General features: G+C 33.3%; 1 protein-coding gene across 1 annotated transcript in view; it reads right to left on the bottom strand.

Annotated features, from left to right (window-relative positions):
- Positions 1 to 1,803: 1,803 nt before the first annotated feature.
- The window catches only part of Smp_154920 (putative ral guanine nucleotide dissociation stimulator,ralgds), a gene marked incomplete at both ends in the record, with an annotated part of 37,130 nt that continues 18,933 nt past the window's right edge, over positions 1,804 to 20,000 (bottom strand). Inside the window, 6 exons of the mRNA XM_018795665.1 lie at positions 1,804 to 2,132; positions 3,447 to 3,564; positions 6,810 to 7,049; positions 9,813 to 9,966; positions 13,258 to 13,326; positions 14,158 to 14,390. Coding sequence (XP_018649955.1) covers positions 1,804 to 2,132; positions 3,447 to 3,564; positions 6,810 to 7,049; positions 9,813 to 9,966; positions 13,258 to 13,326; positions 14,158 to 14,390 — 1,143 coding nt within the window. The remainder of the gene's footprint in view (positions 2,133 to 3,446; positions 3,565 to 6,809; positions 7,050 to 9,812; positions 9,967 to 13,257; positions 13,327 to 14,157; positions 14,391 to 20,000) is intronic.

The raw sequence follows: 20,000 nt of genomic DNA, 5'->3' as shown, positions 1-20,000 counted from the left end.
ATACCTTTTTAATGATTTAGTACTAGACGTCTATTGTTACTATCCGATTATTTCTATTCAATTCTCTTTAACGATCATTTTCTTCGTTCTTCTTAATACTGTGCATGCTCCTTTGCATTGAATTTCCACCAGGGGATCAGGTGATTATTGTTGAAGGTTTGTGTCTAGGTCGGTAGACGTTTAAGACACGGATTGCAGGTTAGAATAAATTCAAGTAATTAAATTAGCAATAACTAATATTCCTGAAGTTTGTGACGTTTACTGCTATTTTAGAAATGAAATTTCACTCAAACGTTTTTAATACAGAGACCGATTGTCGGGATATGATGCGCCAGTAATGCTCTGTGTAATACATTTTGAAATAAATAGTGTAAGTCGAATACATAGACAATTATTGCTATTTCAAAGACCTTGGATGTCGAAAAAATGTTAATACGATCGCGAAAATCATAACTGGAAAGTGAATTTGATTCATATAAATATAAAAATCGTACATTTTGACTCACTAATGACTGTATCGTATTTATTAATGTAAAATAATGGTCAATATTCCAACTTGACTATTTGGTTAATAACAAGCATTTACCGACGGTGACTAACTATTTAAGGTATAAATTATACTTCTTAAAGGGATCTATTTGTATACATAGTGATGAGTCTCATTTTCGTCAATTTGCTATGGACCAGGTATGTTCATGGTAGCCAATAATTTCAAGAAAGGACCATGCACCTCGTACGCTGCCCCACAGTATTCCACTGTTATAATCATAAATCAGTTGAAAATTGTATCACTACTTAAGAATAATGTTATGAAAGAAACTGCCAACGTTAGTATAACTAACACACTTGGTATCTGATATATTTGTGGCTCTTTCCACACTTTCAATGTTTTCATAATTAGCTTAATAATTATCTCCGTCAATGTAATAATGAGGTTATCTATTGTGTGTTAAGCTTTAGATTTGAATGAGATCATATTTAAAATAATTGTATCAAAGACTTGGTATGTCAGTAAGAACATGGCTTGTTTTGATTGAACTCTAGACTATCGCCTATCTAACTTGAAATATCAATTAATAAGAAAAAAATTCATCAAAATGTCTAGATTAAGAAATTATCCTCATAAAAAGTTGTACAGAAAATATATTCATGCATTGTGACAATGATATGGTATTCGAAATACACAATTATTTATAAATATACAGTTGATTATGTTCTGAATCCAATAGTGGTATATCAATAAAAATAAATAAAAGTAAAACAAACAACGATTCTTTACTATTGAACAGTATCTAGGTTGAAAAGATAGTTTTAAATAAACAAAGAAAATGTGAAGTCACAACATCTAATAATCACATTAATATAGAGGATACACTATTAGATATGTTTCGACGTAGCTTATGATTCTTCAATGTTCACATCTGTTTCTCTGTCAATATCAGTTCATGATCAGTCCATAAAGGATTTAACCAAAACAATGAACAACACGACAAAAAATTCAAGGTGAGTAAAGGGGAATTGGATTAGGAGAGGTGATAGGAATAAAAGAAATTAGAACAACTATTTAAAAAATGCGCGATCATGAAAGACAAATTTTTCTTTAGGGGAGAAAAAATTGATTCATTTATTTGGTTATTGATTGATAGGATCAATGAATGACAAAAAATAACTGGCGCAGTGACAAGAAATATTCACAATATCAAATATGCATCTGAGCACATTTGATAATGAAAAATAACGGTAAACTGATAGGGAAAAACAATCAACTTTTCTTTTTTTTAATAAACAATTATTGATAAATATTCATGACCATAATTCAACAGTACAGTGTTTATTTGAGCTTTTACTTGTTAATTTATACTGTTTAGTATATTCAGTTGTAGTCATGTTAGGCTTTGGATTGTGTTTTTTACCATGATAATTTGTATTATTGTTGGCTTTTATATATGCTGCTGTTGTTGATGATGATGATGGTGAACTGTTTAAACTATTATTATTGTCATTATTATTCTCATTATGAATAGTTGGTGTACAAATAAATTCTAATAATTCATAATGTTTATTATTTGATAAGTTGAAAGAAGAATAATTTATCGATTCATAAAAGTTGAAATGTTTTGGAAGAGTTATATCTGTGGGAAATGAAAATCGGAGAAAAAAAAGAGTAAATTAAAGATATAAAATGTTATAGTTTTACATTTATCGACTATTTATTAGAAAGTAACTGTTCAGTAATGGAGATGAAAATCCAGTCATTAATTTTAAGCGATACAATATAGTGTTACATTGCTATTAGAGTATAACGATTGTTAGTAGTAATCCAACAGGATATTTATGAGAGTAGATTCTATGCTTTTTAAAACACTTATCAAAAAGACATCTTTAAGGTCAATGATCTGTATATCCTTTGTTACATTGAATATTTTCAGATTCGAAAGAGCTGCTAAGCGTAAAATTTGGATCACAGACGTTTTAACCATTATATACCTATAACAGTTTAATAAGAATGCAATTATTTGGTGATTATTTCTAAATATACATCAAACGAACAAAGTCAGTAGAAAATAATGATACTTCACAGAGAAGGTAAACAGGCTCAGTAGAAAAAGTAAACAATTTTCTACACCATTTATATCTACCACTAAGTTTCCAACTACCTGTCTCAGTAAAAATAAATCAAAAATTAACATACGATCAGTGTAAGGGTTTTGTGGAGACTTTTGAATGTTACTGATATCACAAATCGACATAAATTAGACATTTATTAAAAAAACATGAAGCGCTGAGCAGTAACCAAGGGACTCCTCAGTGGTGTGCATACACGACTTCGTCACAAGAGATCAAAGGCATGGTCTTCAGATCTCGTGGCGAGCACTTAATCTCCAACCTACTTAGCTGGGGTTAGGTGGTGTACATGTTTCGTGATACTGCGAGACCATTTTTTATTATCTTGAGGGGGGAATCGCTTTACATGACAGTTGAACTTCACTGGTCGCGGTTTTTCACTAAAACTGGATATTACTCCTAAAATCATTCACAAGTAAGCACATGATAATTATCAGTATAAAGGTTCCAGAAGATATCGAACGTTACTGATCCCCAGAGTTCTGGTGAGAAACCGTGATTGGTGGAATCCAACAATCTTGAGTATGAGGCCGTCACCCTCAGAAGATAATGGAGGATGTTTGCGTAACGTTGTGATGTGATTGAAGTTAGAAATGTACATCACAGGATGATTGCTCAGTGGTCTGCAGATTAAGCGCTCGCCTCCAGATCTGAAAAACCTGAGTTCAATAGTTTGTGGTAGGGTTGTGCGTACACTACAACGAAACTACCATCTAGTGCTTCCTGCTTTCCATGGTTGTCTAACTTATGTCACTTCATGATATTGTTAACAAAGGAACAAAAATAAATACAATTCTCGAAATATTGCAAAAATAACTTACCTCGGGCATCTTTATGGACATGAATTAGATCGTAGTTATCAACCTTTTGATCGGCACAACCAAATAATTTAAGGGCTTTTGATAGTACATCAGAAACACTATCCACAGGAGAAACTGACTATTGAGAAAATATTTTCAAAAAATATATATAGACTATATAGATTATGACAGGAATTAGGGATTAGAAAAATACGTTGATACCTATACAGGATCTGAAATTATTCTGAGAAAATGTTTATGAATAATCGAAACGGTGTTACGCCGTAGGTTGATAATGTATGAATCTCTACAGAATGGAAATCAGACGAGGGTATTGCAGTCTGTTTACTATGTAAGAATTTGTTTACTGAAATAGTCAATCGCAGTTTAAATCTGAAAAATTATCTTAGCAATGTGTTAGACACGATGCTTATTCAGCTGGTAGTTTCTAACAAAATGTTTGGACGAGGGACAATGGTTAAAGTCACGAATTGATATCGGCTGAGGAACCATCTAAAAGAGTAGTGCTCGTAGGCGGTTCTACCGTAGTATGGGATTCTTCACCACTATGTGACCGTAGCTAAGGGAGAGACTATACACAAGGAGAGGAGAATGACCTACATCATTGATTAACTTAAGCTAGACGTTAAAGAAAAGTCGGGATAGATAAAATCGGATATGAAGATATCTTGGGATGGAATGAACTTGGAGAAAGAAACGAGAATCGTGAGAAACTTGAAAATTTACCTGGGACTGTATTCCGCCACAAACGCATGCACAAATCTAAATGGGTGTCACCGGATCACCGTACATAGAACCAGATCGATCACATCTGCATCAACAGAAGATTTAGGTCCATGGAAGATGTAGTAACAAAACGAGGAGCTAATACAGTTTCAGATCACCACCATCTAGTGGTGGCCTAGTTGAAACTAAATAAGCATTAGACAACTAGGTACACAGTATCATGAAAGTTTAATACAATCTTTCTTTGAGGTACCGATAGACTCAACGAATTCAAGATAACTCTTAGTAATAAGTTCAATGCCTCACAAGTCCCACAGAAAGAAGACGAGACTGCTATGGAGAACTGGAAAAGGACTAAACAAGCAATCAGTTCAGTGTCAGATGCTTAACCGTAAGTAGCACCAGCATGAAAAGTTGATCTCTATAGATAGATAGCTTGAGAAACATTCAAGAAAAGGAAAACAAAAATACAGCAATTAACAACAGTCAAACAAGAGCAGAGAAAGTCAAGGCACAGATCGAACATACAAACAAACAAGAAAGTGAAGAGGAGTATTAGAGCTGGCAAACAGAAATATATGAAAGACCTAGCAATGAAAGTGGAAGAAGCTGAAAGAGAAGAACATTAAGGACAACTATATGATCCAACGAAGAAACTAGTAAGGGAATATAGTAAAGCAGAGAGACCAGTCAACAACAAAGAAGCCAAGCTAATAACTGAGATTTAAGAAAAGAGGAACATGTGGGTAGAACACATTGAACATTTCGTGAATAGATCAGACACAATGAACTCACCAGACATCAAAGCAACACCTACAGACTCTCCTATATATGTTGCCACACCAAAGATCGGAGAAATCAGTATGATCATGAGACAGATCGAGCATGGGAGAGTAGGAGGACCAGACAGCATACTAGCTGACTCACTGAAGTCAGGTATAGAGGTGAATGCAAACATGCTCCACATTCTATTCAGAAGGATTTGGGAGGAAGGACAGGTGACACCGATACACTGGAAAGAAGGATTCTTCATCAAGATGCCATGGAAAGGAGATCTGAGCAAGTGTGAGAACTGCAGAGAAGTCACACTACTATCAGTATTAGGAAATCTTTTCAACAGAGTGTTCTCAGACAGGATAAGATTCAGTAGACTCTCAAGATTGCGATCAGCAGGTCGGACTCCGTAAGAATTGGTTGTGTATCGATCATATCGCGACACAACGGACTATTGAAGAAGATTCGATTGAATGGGATTCGTCACTATACATCAACTTCCTTGAATATGAGAAAACGCTTGATAGTGTGGATAGGAGAACCTGATGGAACTATCTTCGACAATATGGTGTACCGTGGAAAATCGTCGACATCATACGGAATTCATAAGACGGACTACACTGCGATCTTGTGCATGGAGGAAAACTGACGGACGCATTCCCAGTGAGGACCAGTGTCAGACAAGACTGAATACTCTTGCCTTTCCTCTTTTGTTTGGTTGTTTTTCGGAATATGAAGACATCCGTATCTCAGGGGAAGCACGGAATACAATGGACAGCTAGGATGCAACTAGACGATTTGGACTTCGCAGGTGACCAAGCTTCCTTATCTCATACGCAGCAACAAATTCAAGTGAAGACAGTCAATGTAGCATCAGGTTATACAGAAGTGGGCCTCAATATACCCAAGGAAAATACCAACCCAATCACACTTCATGGAGAAACCGTAGAAGGCGTGAAAAGTTCAAAGTACCTGGACAACATCATCAATAAACAGAAAGGATCTAATGCAGATGTGAAGGCAATGATTGTTAAATGAAGGGCAGCATTCCTACAGTTGAAGAACATATAGAAATCTAAACGACTGTCAGCCAACATCAAAGTCAGAACTTTCAATGAGAAAGTCAAGACAGTTCTAGTGTATAGAGCTGAGATTTGGAGAACGACTACGACCATCATCAAAACACCAAAGTTATTCATAAACAATTGCCTACACAATTTACTCAATATCTGTTGACCGGATACCATCAGCAACAGCCTACTGTGGGAGAGAACAAATCAACTTCCCACTGAAGTGGAGATTAGGTAAGTACGCTGGATGTGGGTAGGACATGCTTCACAAGGCAAGCCCTATTTTGGAATCTTGAAGGCTTAAGGAAAAGGGTAAACCAAAGAACACATTGCGTATGCAATCGGAAGCGAACATTGAAAGAATGAATAGAACTTAAAAACAAATGGAAAGAAGAAACCAGGGGAGAGATGGTCGGAGATCTTTGTTATGAAGCCTTTGTTCTACGTGACGTAACCGGAGTAAGTAAGATCTTAATCTTAATCTAAAAAGTACTGGACTGCCGTTTCATTATTCTATGAAGCACATCACAAGATTGATGTAAACAAGATCCTACAAACTTACCTATACTGTACCCCATGAAGATATATTCATCAAACGTTTCGAGAAATCAATGATCGGAAAATAGTATTTTTGATACTTTAGAATCTCCCCCTCTAAATACCATATATTCTATCAGTTAGAGCACATTTTGAATATATCCATGTCATTTTGAAACTTTCCCCACATTTCATTTAAAATATCTAATACAAATGAATAAATAGATAGGTTTTATACTTGTTATTGAATACTTACCAATTGAATTATGGGTTGTGTTTGTTTCGAATGAGAAAAGTGATTATCATTATGGCCATGAGATCCATGAGACAGACTACCTAAATGAGCAACTTTAGCAATAAATGGTGATACACGACCATCATGCTGACTATTTGTATGATGCAAAGAAACAGTAATGGATAAATTACTGTTGTAATCATTACGTGTATCGAATGTAGTTGATGAACTTTTGTGTGTAGTCCATCTAGAAGTTGATGTCTATAAAGGTTGAAAAGAAGAGTTTATAAAGTATGATGATTTAGTGTTAAATGGCATCTAAAGGTAGTCAGCTATATGGAGTCCTATCATCTATCGATAGTCAACTAACTCTTAACGGACAATATCAAGGTCATATAACCCATCAGTTAGTTAATCTCAATGACAAGAGAATCTTCATGAGTGCATTGTGAATAAGATAATTTTTCTATTCTTAGTAGAATGAAGAGACTGTGAAAACAGTAGGGTTCGATAGTTTACATCACAGGCCGGTCTTATTAAGAGAACCAGTGTAGAGCAAGAGGTATTGGGTAGCTGCTTCATCCTAGTATAGTGCTCCTCAAAGGTCTGTATCTACGATTCTACTGGGGCTCGAACCAGGGAATTATGGGTTGCGCAGTGTGCGCTTAATCTTTAGACCAATGAGTCATACACGATGATTCACATTTTTAACTTCAGTCGATTCACGATATTGTTGATTTAGTGATCTAAATGTTCAGGTATAGTCGCGAAAACTGGAGGTCCTCAGTTCGATCACCAGTGACTGGTGTGCGCTGTTGAGGAATCCGGTACTAGAACAGGGTAGCCGTTCAGTGATTTCTCGTTTCCAATGACTGCTGTACAGTAAACCACAGAGTATCTCTACTGAATCATGATAAAATACTCAATCGTTGCATCAATCGTCCGCCATCATGTAAATCTCAATTTTGATATATATGTGAATTGTTAAAAACTATGCTGTGATTGTACTACACTACTGAAATGATTCTAATTTCTAAGGAATTTTAAATGCAAACAGTGATCACCAGAAGCGTATTACACAACATCGTTTAGAAATTGTAAAAGTAGATTATTTCCGACAAGCTCGTTTGTCGACAGGATCTCTACAAAATTGTGTCATAACTATGCAGCTTATTTCCAAATGTAAAACGTTTGTTCCTTCTAGTGGTTTATTTCCTGTTTAAAACTTAATTAATTGTTGAATCATTATGGAGAATGGTAGAGAAAAAATGCCGGTATGAGATACGACATGGAAAAAAGAATTGTTACGGAAAATTCTCATTTAATTTAATAGTCTGCTCCATCGATAGCTAAAACACTTATGAAGATTACATATGACGTAAATTATTCTTTCTGTGACGAGAACGTTACCTGACATTATTGTGTGGGAATAAACGTAACTAAAGTATATTTATTTCATAAAATCTAAAGATGCAATTTACAGTTGATGTTTCTCGCTAGTAAACAACTTTTCTTTGTCAAACTAATTTTAGTAATCGTGTTATTGAGATCTATTAAATGTCCACAGTAGTAGGTTGACAGGCTTTTGTCGGACAACCAACAACTTTATCCAATATGCATTTTGATTTATGCCACTGTGTGGCCTCAGTGATCTTCATGTACAATTTATACTTTTGTCGAGGTAATCAGTGAACAAATACTTCGCATTCGGACTAGTTGAAAATGTTTTAAATATGAAAAATAATCCGAGATTCTTTAGGGATTATTCAAATATGATTTTTACGTATAACTGTGTGTTTCAGGGTCTAATTTCTGTCAAACTATTCGTTCAAGTTGTGATGGATGTTCATGTGTAAACATTATGATACATTTGTGATATCTCAACGTTTTGCAACTTAATTTGAACTGTTTCTTCAGAGTCAGTAAATAAATGATCAAAATAAAATAAACAGAAATTTAGATAGCCTAGAGGAACAAGACAGAATATCTTTGTCAATCTGATTTTGGTTCTTTATTTATTTACTCTGGAAAAGCAACTTGAATTAAACCAAAACACTCCTGAGATTCTGCTTTTTACTAATTGGGATATCAAAAATATTATTATTACTTTATCATCAACATTCTGTTCAATGTCCAGTTGATTGGGAAGTATCAAGTCAGCCCTTGGCAATGATACTAGCAGACTTATTATCTAATTAAATATTCATATAGTTAAAAATGTATTTGAAAAGTTGTATTTTTATTAAATAACTATTATCCGAGCTTCCAGGACAGGTGTCATTATCGGATATTCTTGGAGCTCGGTTAGACGTAGTAAATTACGAATAGCAACAGTATTTGTTTTAATTTGTGTTATTTAGTGCAATCTACTCGGTTGTACCAAATGGAATCTCTTTAATCAATAATTTTGTTGTAAGAACTAAATAATGAACAGTTAACACAGAAAACCTATATTCACATTACTGAAATCTATCCAAGAAATTTTATTAGTAACAATCACATCATGATTTCAAATAATATAAATGGAAACAAATGCTTTTTGACTCTTCTATGTTATTGAAATTATATTGAACAATTGTATCTTAGCACTTTTATTATTAAACAATCTACAGACCACACATATTCCTACTTGATCGAATTTCTTATTAGAATAGTAAAAAAAAACAACCAGATAAGTGGTTACAAGTATAGTCGATTAACTCTCCTCATAATTCACGTGATCCGGCAAATAAAATCACAAGGCATAAGCTACCACGATTTATGGACCTGAATAGGTACATAACTGGAACATTTTCGATATAAAGCTAAGTTTTATATATATATATATATATATATATATATATATATCAGCTAAATAACTGAATTTACAAAAGACAAGAGACAATGCAATATCTAATGAATTAAAAGATGGCCTACATTAAACACAATGGAAATATATTACTAAACAATTGTTTAATAAATAATTACCAGGAAAATTTCACTTTTACCCTATTTCTATTTTAGTCCAGTAAAATAGTTACTTACTTTCATATTATGTTTGTGATTATTTTGCTGATTCGAAATGTCCAAAGTATTTCCTGTGATTAGTTCGTCAGTAGTTGTTGACCTGTTATATTTGATATCATCAAGTAAATCACTTGATGAATATGTTCCATTAATTCGTGATTTATTATTTCGACTTAGACTACCACTAGTACTACTACTAATATTACTAATGTGAGTGTTAGGATTCCTCATGATTGAGGTAGTAGTAGTAGTAGTGGCATATATAGGTGTAGCACTGGGTGGACGGGTTATAGCATATTTAGATCTTTCCACATGGATATTTGTATCATTACGTTGATGTCGTGGTTTATTAGTATTTATTATATCGACTGCACCACTTGAATCACTTGTATCAAATGTGTATGGAGATGCGCTGAATGAGAATTAGAAATAAGAAGAAGTTAATCTAACATTCACTTAATAATTTTATGTAACTTCTGAAGTACAGGTTTATGCGCTTAATCTTTAGCCACACTGTTTAATGGATAGCTAGTAAAAACTAATCAGCTGCTAAAACAGAAATAAACGGAGTTTGAACTGCAGACTAACTGGTTGAAAGGTGAATACTTAAACCCTTATGACACTGTTTCACGAACATAGCATATAGTTAGGTAGGACGCATTTCAAGTTATTATAGTGTAAAATTGGTTTTGACGACGGTTTTACCGCACTTAAATCGATTGAAAATCTCCTAAAAAGCAAAACAGGGTTTAATATATAATTGTTTAGTTCTTAGTTTGAAGCATATCGGTTAGAAAAAAACACTGATTGTAAGAGTCAGAAACCTAATGTAAAGTAACTTTACACTAAGCAGTAAACTTGAAAGCTGAACAGATGGACTTTTACTGATATTTTGAATAACAGAAATTCATGTAAAACACTTCAGAAATGAAACAAACTGTAAAGGCTATTAAGCAGAGATGGATAGTGGCTAGCAGTGGAATCCAGGACGCGCGTTTCGTCCTATTTGGGAAGATGCAAATGAATAACATGAGACTTGGTAACCAAGTGTTTGTAGCTCTAAGCTATACTTATTGTACAAGGACTAGTGATATTACCCCATAGACTAAGTCGAAGTAGGTGGCGGAGTTGAGATCCTTGGCCCTATAGTGCTTTGAATATTAGATCACCGTTTCAGGACACTAGATATTTTAGTGTTTTTATAGAACAGTTTTTAAAGTTAGATATGAGGTATTAGCCTAAACTTCTCCAAATAATTTGAATATTTTATTAAACTGGAGCATATAAAACCTGGCTTTAATCAAAATATGTTTGGGAAGATCCAAACAAACAATACCAAGTGAATTCAAACTTCACCCCATCGCACAAGCAAGTGGCTATCAGGACTCAGTGGCCGAGTGGATAACGCGATGGCGTTTGAAGCGAGGGTACTGGGTTCGAGTCCCAGAGTGAACATCAACTCTGAGATGCAGGTACATCCAGCTGACGAGTCCCAAATAGGACGAAACGCGCGTCCTGGATTCCACTGCTAGCCACTATCCATCTCTGCTTACCATGCTTGTGAATTAAGGTATATCGAGGCAATACGCACAGTATGCACATATGCCAATTAGAGACTGACCAGTTGCAGTCCGAAACACATCGATGGGAAGATCCAAACAAACAATACCAAGTGAATGTAAAGGCTATTGTTTGAATGAACTAGAGAAAAAAGAGCGCTAAAATAGCATTCACCGATTGTTTTCTCAGAAGTCCTTCTGGTAAATGTAGATTAGAACAAAAAGGATGACGCAGTACATAATGTACAAGACAACAATAAAAATGAAAATGTAGCTACTAGTTAGTGATCGTAGAATCTTGTAATAAAGTGATTCTAATGAAGGCCATTCACACTAACATTTATGAAGTTAGAGCTTACAAACATTCTGTTATCTCAAGTAATCAAGCTAGATGTTATGAATATTCAGCATTGTCAATCTTATGATTTGATATCGTTCATACAACTTGACATAGACCTGATCTTGAAAAAATGTAAGGAATTTCGAATACCTTCACTGAGGACACAAGAATGCGTGGAATATTTCCTATCTGAATGCTGACATTTCCTTAAAGACAAATCAATATTTAGTTAAACGATGTAAAATGAAGTAATGCGCTAGACTGACCACTATATTTTCTCCAGAGATTGTTTTATTCACTCAGTATTTATTTGTTTATTTAAACACATAAACATTGGTACGAGGAGGCACTAAATACATATAAGCCACATAAATCATTCGACTTGAGTGAGAGCTGAGACATTGCTCGGAAGCCTAAACCGAAGCAGGTGGTTTTTTCAGGGGGCCACACCCCGAGTCTTTGACCTAAAGGTCTGATCCACAAGGCAGTCAAGCAATGTAAGGAGATGCAGTCCCATGGTAGCCGGTGACCAACGATTGATCCATACTCCATTTGTTCCTTCAGAATACTGGGGCCCATGTGCACCATTGGTTTGGAATCAGGGTTTTCCAACTATCCTATATGGACTCATCGTGTCCACCAACCCGGTTAAAGTGACGGACATTCGCTTTCCGCCTTTTCAATTTTGTAAATAACACCTCCTTCGCGAGAAGGCAGTGAGTAGGCTTTCCCTGGCAGTGGTCGTATACGCGTGGCTGTATGAGCATTTCGAGAGGGAGAGCTGACTCTTTCCACTCTCTGCCGTACCAGGGCATTCGGGGGCCTCAGTAAAAATACATTTGACTGGACAATACATCTTACCGAAGAATTTTCTTTAACATGAGTTGAATAGAATTATTTAATAAGAAATTTATTTGGCTAAAAACAAGTAGACGTGAGTTGGTTTAGGAGAATTTTTAGTTCATAAAGTATCGGCTATATTTGATACAATTGTCTGGCATGATGGAAACTATGTAGAGCTTTGAATAACATCCATTCAAGTTGTTATGCTTTGAAAAATTACAACAGTTGTGCCTTATACAACAACTGAAATCGATACTCTGTAATATTACTGTATTCAATATTTATAAGCGCAGTATTTATTCATCGTTTTATATAATATTTGATTGATGCCAATCGATCGTTGGCAATGTGACTATTTACTAGTTATTTACAGCTTGATAAATAAACTAACTTGTTTCACAATACTAAGAAACTTGTATACTTAATGATCAGGACTTCAGCTTTACTTAGTACATAAAATTGAACAAGATAACTGGATCATTAAATTGAAAATCTTTTTTTGAACTATCTACTTCTATATCGAAAGGGATATTTGATGTTTACACACAACACAACATGATGTTTGATCGACAATTCTAAATATATGGCAGTGTACTTGAATATTATTAAATTTTGTGAAGATATGATTATATAAACTTTAAGTGATTATTTGTTGTACTGCAATCGTTATTAGAAAGAAAGTAGGATAAATTCTCAATTTAATTATTAAAACTTTACTTACCTGAAAGGTCTGTTTACATGCTGTTGCATTTGTTCATCAGCTGGTTCTAGATCACAAGAACGATTGAGACTGTGGTTATAAGATAAATAATAAGTGAATAAACAAATTATGAGAATATATTCAATACAATCAGAATAAATAAAAAGGTATAAGAAAGAAATATCAAGTTATTTGCACTTAAGAGACATCATTTGTGCCACATAGGAAATGATCGACTTAGTTGTGGATCCCAGCTTTAAATATTAGATAGTTGATAGTAACTGATAGAAAATCATAAAATTAAGCCTGGGTTTAGCTGGCACACATTGATAAGATATATTTGCACTCTCGAGGTAACTGAAGCTATTCCAAACGTCTTAACATTAACCAGATCTGAGATACAAAAAAGGTTTTAAAAACTACTGATTACGAATGTTGGATTATCGAAGGCGCTTTAAGTGTAGATGAGTTTCGAAATACAATGACTTGAAGGAAGTTTCAGCATCAACTGTAAAACTGTTTAGAACCCGATGACACTAGGGATATGTCTCAATATAACACGAGACTTCTTGGTCTTGGGAATTCACAACAAAATCAATGATTAAATACCTGATACCATCGTTTCACAATAAGCAAGGTTTCGTCAAATTTAGTCATTCTGAGATAAAGCATATTTTCCACTCAATGTTCACTGTTAAATTATCACAAAAACATCCATACTATCTCTGATTTTCAAGATATCTTTAAATGGCATAAGTTCATACTGAAAAATCTTTAAAATTAACAACCCCCCCAAAAAAAAGTAACCATATATCCTCATGATATAATGATTGCAAGTGTAAGTTATTGTGATCTGTTTTGTAATAACACTAATATTGATAAAGAAAATGACAATAAAAATAACTGATGAGACAAACTTACGCTTCATTTTCTGAGATTAATGGATAAGAATGAAACCAGGTACTAAAATCTGGTTCGGGTCTAAGTGAATAAAATTGGGCATTTTGTTGAAGAAGAAAAATATTTGCTAAAATTTTAAGAAGAAAAATATTTGCTAAAATTTTAAACTCTCGACGATGTTTATCCAGATTGATTAATTTATCATCAGTGCTATCGATTGTAGAATGACGCCTAGAAAGGCCAAACTTTTCCTTCTATAAAAATTATGACAAACTAAAATGTGTAAATAGTGTGAAGATATATATATATATATATATTCATCTATTAAGCTAATAAACAATCTGAAACAAATTTGATCACATATTACATGATGTGTAATGTTAACTATCATGAAGCCTGGATCCAGAGTTTCAAGCTAACCACCTCCAACTAGATAACATGTTGAACATTCTTTGTAGACAGATGAATATTGAACAAAGCTTTTTAAAAGCATCTTCTTATGAATTCATCAATAAACTCTAACTCAGTAACTAAAGATAGGCTTATGTACTCGATTTTACGGGACGGCCGATAATAATACTGTTCGGTTGGTTAAATCAAGGTAGGTGGAGTACAGTTTAAACATGAGAACCAGTCTTTAGAAATTGAGTATTCTAACAATCGAATTATTACTCCATTAAATCTGTGGTAAATACATTCTTTGAACAGTGGTTCGAATGACAGACGTTTCAACCTTTAATTAACTCTTAAAGGAGGTTCACTAATCCACTTAGAGTTATATAACAGCTAACGCTTATCAAGCTCCAACTCAGTAAGAAAATACGGAACTGTAAATTTAATTTTTATCAGGATGAAAATAATTATTTTACCAAGTCATGTGACTCTAATCACGTATGTGTTAATGCTTAAGGTCACGATAATGTTCGTGAATGCTGATACTACTATTAGCTAGCTATCAAGTGAGTCTAGGTACAATTTAGCTGGGCTCAAATATGTGATACAGTAGTAAAAAAACTAAGTCCTTAAATCATTATGCTAAAACTTTATTTTCCGAATGTTTTAAATTGGTTAGAGATCAGTGTTTATCCAGTAAGTACTGAAATTATCATTACAAATATGATAAGTCTTCTGACGAAAAAAATAATTGATTAACAAATTATAATGAAAGATCACTCAAATAATAACTGAATATTCATAACTTATATGGTAGACAGATCTTGGTTAGACAACCACTGAAAAAAGAGATAGTATGGTACTCCTCGAAAGTGGGTAGCCATGATTTCTTCCAAGGGTCTGATCCAGGACTTTTAGGTACGACGATGAGTCCTTGACCTTGAAAATAATGAGTCGGAAACCAATAATATACACCTATAATTTTAATCAACTGGTGATGCTACGTGACAATCCTTCGTCGCCCGTAGCGGACAACTGTCTCACATTTGACCTGGTTAAACTCCACTAGTCACAGCTTTTCACTAGAACTCCTTGAACTGTCACTCAAAGTTAGTGACTAGTGAGCACAATATTATTGCTATAGATCATAAGGCAGATTTTTGAATTTTCATAATTTACATCATGGATTGTTAACTGAATAGTTAACAATATTATTACAAGATTTTGCTGTTCGGGGTAACAATATTTATTTTTAAGTGTAGACCTTTTTCTGAAATGATTGTTGTCACACAATATTATCATCAGTTATGTTAAGTTGACTAGGCACACAAAAAATGGAAGAATAATAAACATCAGTGATGTTTAAAATTTGAATCCCAAGCAGGTTAAATTATTCATAGTTTCAATTAAGAACAGATCTTAGCTAGACCAGGAAGCATTGGATAGTCGTTTTGTTTTAGTACGGGACGCCTCAGTAGTGCCCATACGGGAATAAAACTTAAGAACCTGTCTCGCACGCGAACGTTTAGTCTCTAGACTACTACACTGATATCCAACAGCGTTAATGTCTAGCTTTGATCAACTCACTATATTTGGCAACACTCATCCATCTTCTGTCATGTCATTCAACTTCTATGTTTCAATAATTTCCAATTAAAATTATCCTCATTAAAATCTAAACGACAGGACTAAGCAAAAATAAAGCTTTCTAGCATTCCTATGTTTATTCTGAGGAAATCTTCACGATTAGGCATTTGTCTACTTTCACTGAGTTTCTAAACCCAAGTGATAAAAACTAAAGGAAATGATTAAATGCTTCATCGATATATTTGAGACCAATGTATACGTGGAACAAAATGTGAATAACCGAAATCTGAAAGTCACAAAGTATTAGTTATTTATAGAATTCTGGTAGTTTAGCGGATAAAGTAACTTAATTTTAAGAAACAGATCCCACGTTTAGATCCAGGTTCATTTATAATTCGGTTCGGACAGAGAATCAGTAGTATTACAAGCCCTTACATTTAAAGTATGGAACAAACTATAATATCTAGATTTTTAGTTGGTAATTCACTATTAAATTAAACTACTTCAAAAACTCGAAGAATATTTGTTCCTTCCTTCAGATAAAAATAAAAATAATGTATCATCAGGTAACTAATCTTAAACAGCCACAACGAGCTTAATACTATTAAGCACTTAAAGATCTCGCTACTTATAACATTGAATTAATCACGAGTAAGCGAGACTATAATTTATGGATGAACCAATGAAAACAAAGATAACAAGTCTCGGATTTTGGCGCAAAGTTCATTAACACGTTTGGCTAAATAACATTTTGTTATCATAGCTGATATCAGTTAATGATGAAAACCCTAGCTCTGAATACTATACCAAATTTCTAACTCTCAATCCTAATAATAATTCCTCATACGAAATTATAACCCTCTTTTGACCCCAGTAAGTAGGTGAATTTTCTCAAGGTCAAGTAAGAGTCGTTCAAAATTCATCCATACACAAGTAAATCATAAAAGTTGACATAAGGAAACCACATATGTCTGTAGTCTAATATATCTTCTATCATGAAAATATTTTAGTTGCACGTCAACCTAATTGTTTTTAAGATGTTACCTTGATCTTTAAGCTTATTGCTGAATATACGTTAGCAACTGTATGCAATCTTAGTACTTTTATTACTTAACAAAAAGATAAAAACAAAGAATATGAGAACATCATGACTATCACATGAATAATCATCTTATCAAGACAGATATTAATCCAGATGAGAGTAAGGAGATATTTCATCTAGAAAAGTACCACTATACTGGAGAAAATATTGATAAATCTCTTTGGATTATTTTTTTTTAGTTCTAGATACTCATTTTGTCTTATCAACAGTCATATGATTGTTTATGTCAATACACATATACGTAAGGAGATGATCCTTTGAAAACTTAATACTTCTTAATAAAATTATCAGAATGAAACAGAATAAATAGTAATGCAATTATAAATATCTAAAAGAAAATATTGGTATAGTTAGGTAGGTTAAATCACATGAGTGATTTACTCTGTTACAGTTTGAGAAAAAAAAGATGACAGTATTGATTTATTATTGAAAAAAAAACACAAACTGAAACTGTTTAGTGAAGATAAGGGAAAGGATATATAAAGTATTATTACAGTGTAAAATTAAAGTTGAGTGATCAACAATAGTTATTTTCATAGGTATATATTGAGAAGAATGTGTGAAGTTCTTGAGCTTTTGTTAAATCGGCAATACAAGACTAATAGCTTAACGGTTTTTGGAAAGGCCATATGTTAACGACGTAAACGAGGACGACAATAAGACAGTCTAATAAAGAGTAAGATATAAACTGAAGGTAATACTTTGATGAGTGATAAGTACTCAAGAGAGCATTGAATACTACAAGTAACAGCAAAATCTGTTATTGAAACGACAAAAATAAGTATCGCCGATACGATACTAGAATAAATAGTCGACTGGTAGGTAAAAAGATAAACACACTAATACCATATATATCACGATATCTGATAGTTAGATCACGTGATACACAGATGCACAATTCAGACCAACAATTGAGAACCGAATTCTAGGTCAGAGAATAGTTTAATTTAAGCACATAATAGCAAATTACGGTTGGTTTTCATCTGAGGCATCAGCAATTAAAAATCGTGTTGATCTTTAATGTTAATTGATGATACTGTTGAAACTTAATCGTTCCCAATTACTTAAATATGGACTACTAGTACAACTAGTTTAGTTCATGTTTTTTTTTATTACGTGGCACAAGCGAATTTCCCCGTAAATTATTATGAAAATACTAGGATGTAATTGATTGCAATGTTAAATAATTAATATACATAATCTATATCCCAATAACTTAACTCATCTTTAGTTTAATGAATCAGCAACCATAAAATTAATTCTACTAACAACCTTTCAATAACAGTATATATTATGTAATTAGTTATATTTAAGTTTATTGTCAATACACTTAGAACATTATTCTTCTCTGATGTCTTTAACAGCCTTCTATATAGATCAGACAATTCACTTTTGAATAATATATAACATGTTTAAACAAACTGATAAATCACAAAAATACACTAGTAACTATTATCACCACTTTTTCGATGATCTCAAGTTATCCGTAATGTTTTCATGGCTCTGTGCTGTACACAGACCGTTTGACCATTTTCTTGTTTATTTAGTGAGTGATCACTGCATAATACTCTTATTTTCATCAAAAGTTTCATTTTTTATTCCAATATGTCGAACTACGTTAAACTGGGCATATCCATCTGAGACGGTTGTGGATAACTCGAAGTTCAAATGAACATTTTGATGAAGATTATACTTTAATATCCGGCACTCGTTCATTAAATAAACAGAAAATATGTCTGGAAGTATTGGGTTCAACATATTTAGTGTTAATACATAAATCACAAGGAAATTACGTTATGGTAAATGAATGGCTGTGATAATATAGGTAAATAAGTTAAAAATTCACTTGAAGTTTTGTTTATTTAACTCATTTACCACGTACAGATTTTTGTACTTGGCTTCAAACTATACTCTTAGTGCGACGCTTAGTGGGACTACTCAGTTACCTAAACCGGGATAAGTGTAGTGAGGTTCCAACTTGCGAATTAGCGGGTTAAAGTCAAATGCAAAAAACAATTGAGCCACCGTTTCATGTAACAATGACTTGTTTAATGTAATCGACTAGTTGAAATTCAAGATCAAGACCGTGATTGATACATCAAACAACAGTTTACTTCAAATAAGATATATGACCAGTATTGAGGAATTTTCAGACAAGTTATGAAATTACACGCAACAATGATGATTTTGAAGTATAAATTACATTTTTCTGGTGACTAATCAAGTATTTTATGTTATTATTATTATTACTGTAGGGTCAAATCGTTTATAATCATGTGACTTAAATTGTTAAAACAATGACGTAAAAGGTAGCTCTCTCTGTACAATAGATACACGTGAGTGATATCTAACACTGAAACAATCTGATTGGATAATACTTACTGAGAAGTTATAATATATAAAAGAAACATTAAAGTTACCCCAAAAAAAGAAGAATAGTGTTATATCAGTAAAAAATGACGTTTACAACGTAGATCAGTAATAAGAAATCTATGATTGATCCCGTCTCAACGAATACAAACCCGTAAAAGTATTCACAGTTATCATTTAAATATTTGAGAAAAAAAGCACATTTCAAACAATTTTTATGATCGACTTTTGATCTTAACAGCTAAATTTTAATGAATTAGTGACCAGTCCATGTATAAGTTAGCACTGGTAATATTGATTATCTTCGATTAAAAGAATACAAAAATATCAGATTATTAGTTTATTTAGGTTCTTGAAACAATATTAATTCAGAGGACTAAATTATTCTCACTAAATACGAACCAAGTAGTGA

This window comes from Schistosoma mansoni, chromosome 2 (genome assembly GCF_000237925.1).
Source record: "Schistosoma mansoni strain Puerto Rico chromosome 2, complete genome".
NCBI classification, from domain to species: domain Eukaryota; kingdom Metazoa; phylum Platyhelminthes; class Trematoda; order Strigeidida; family Schistosomatidae; genus Schistosoma; species Schistosoma mansoni.
Note: the sequence above shows the minus strand (reverse complement) of the source record. Positions and strands in the feature narration are given on the sequence as shown.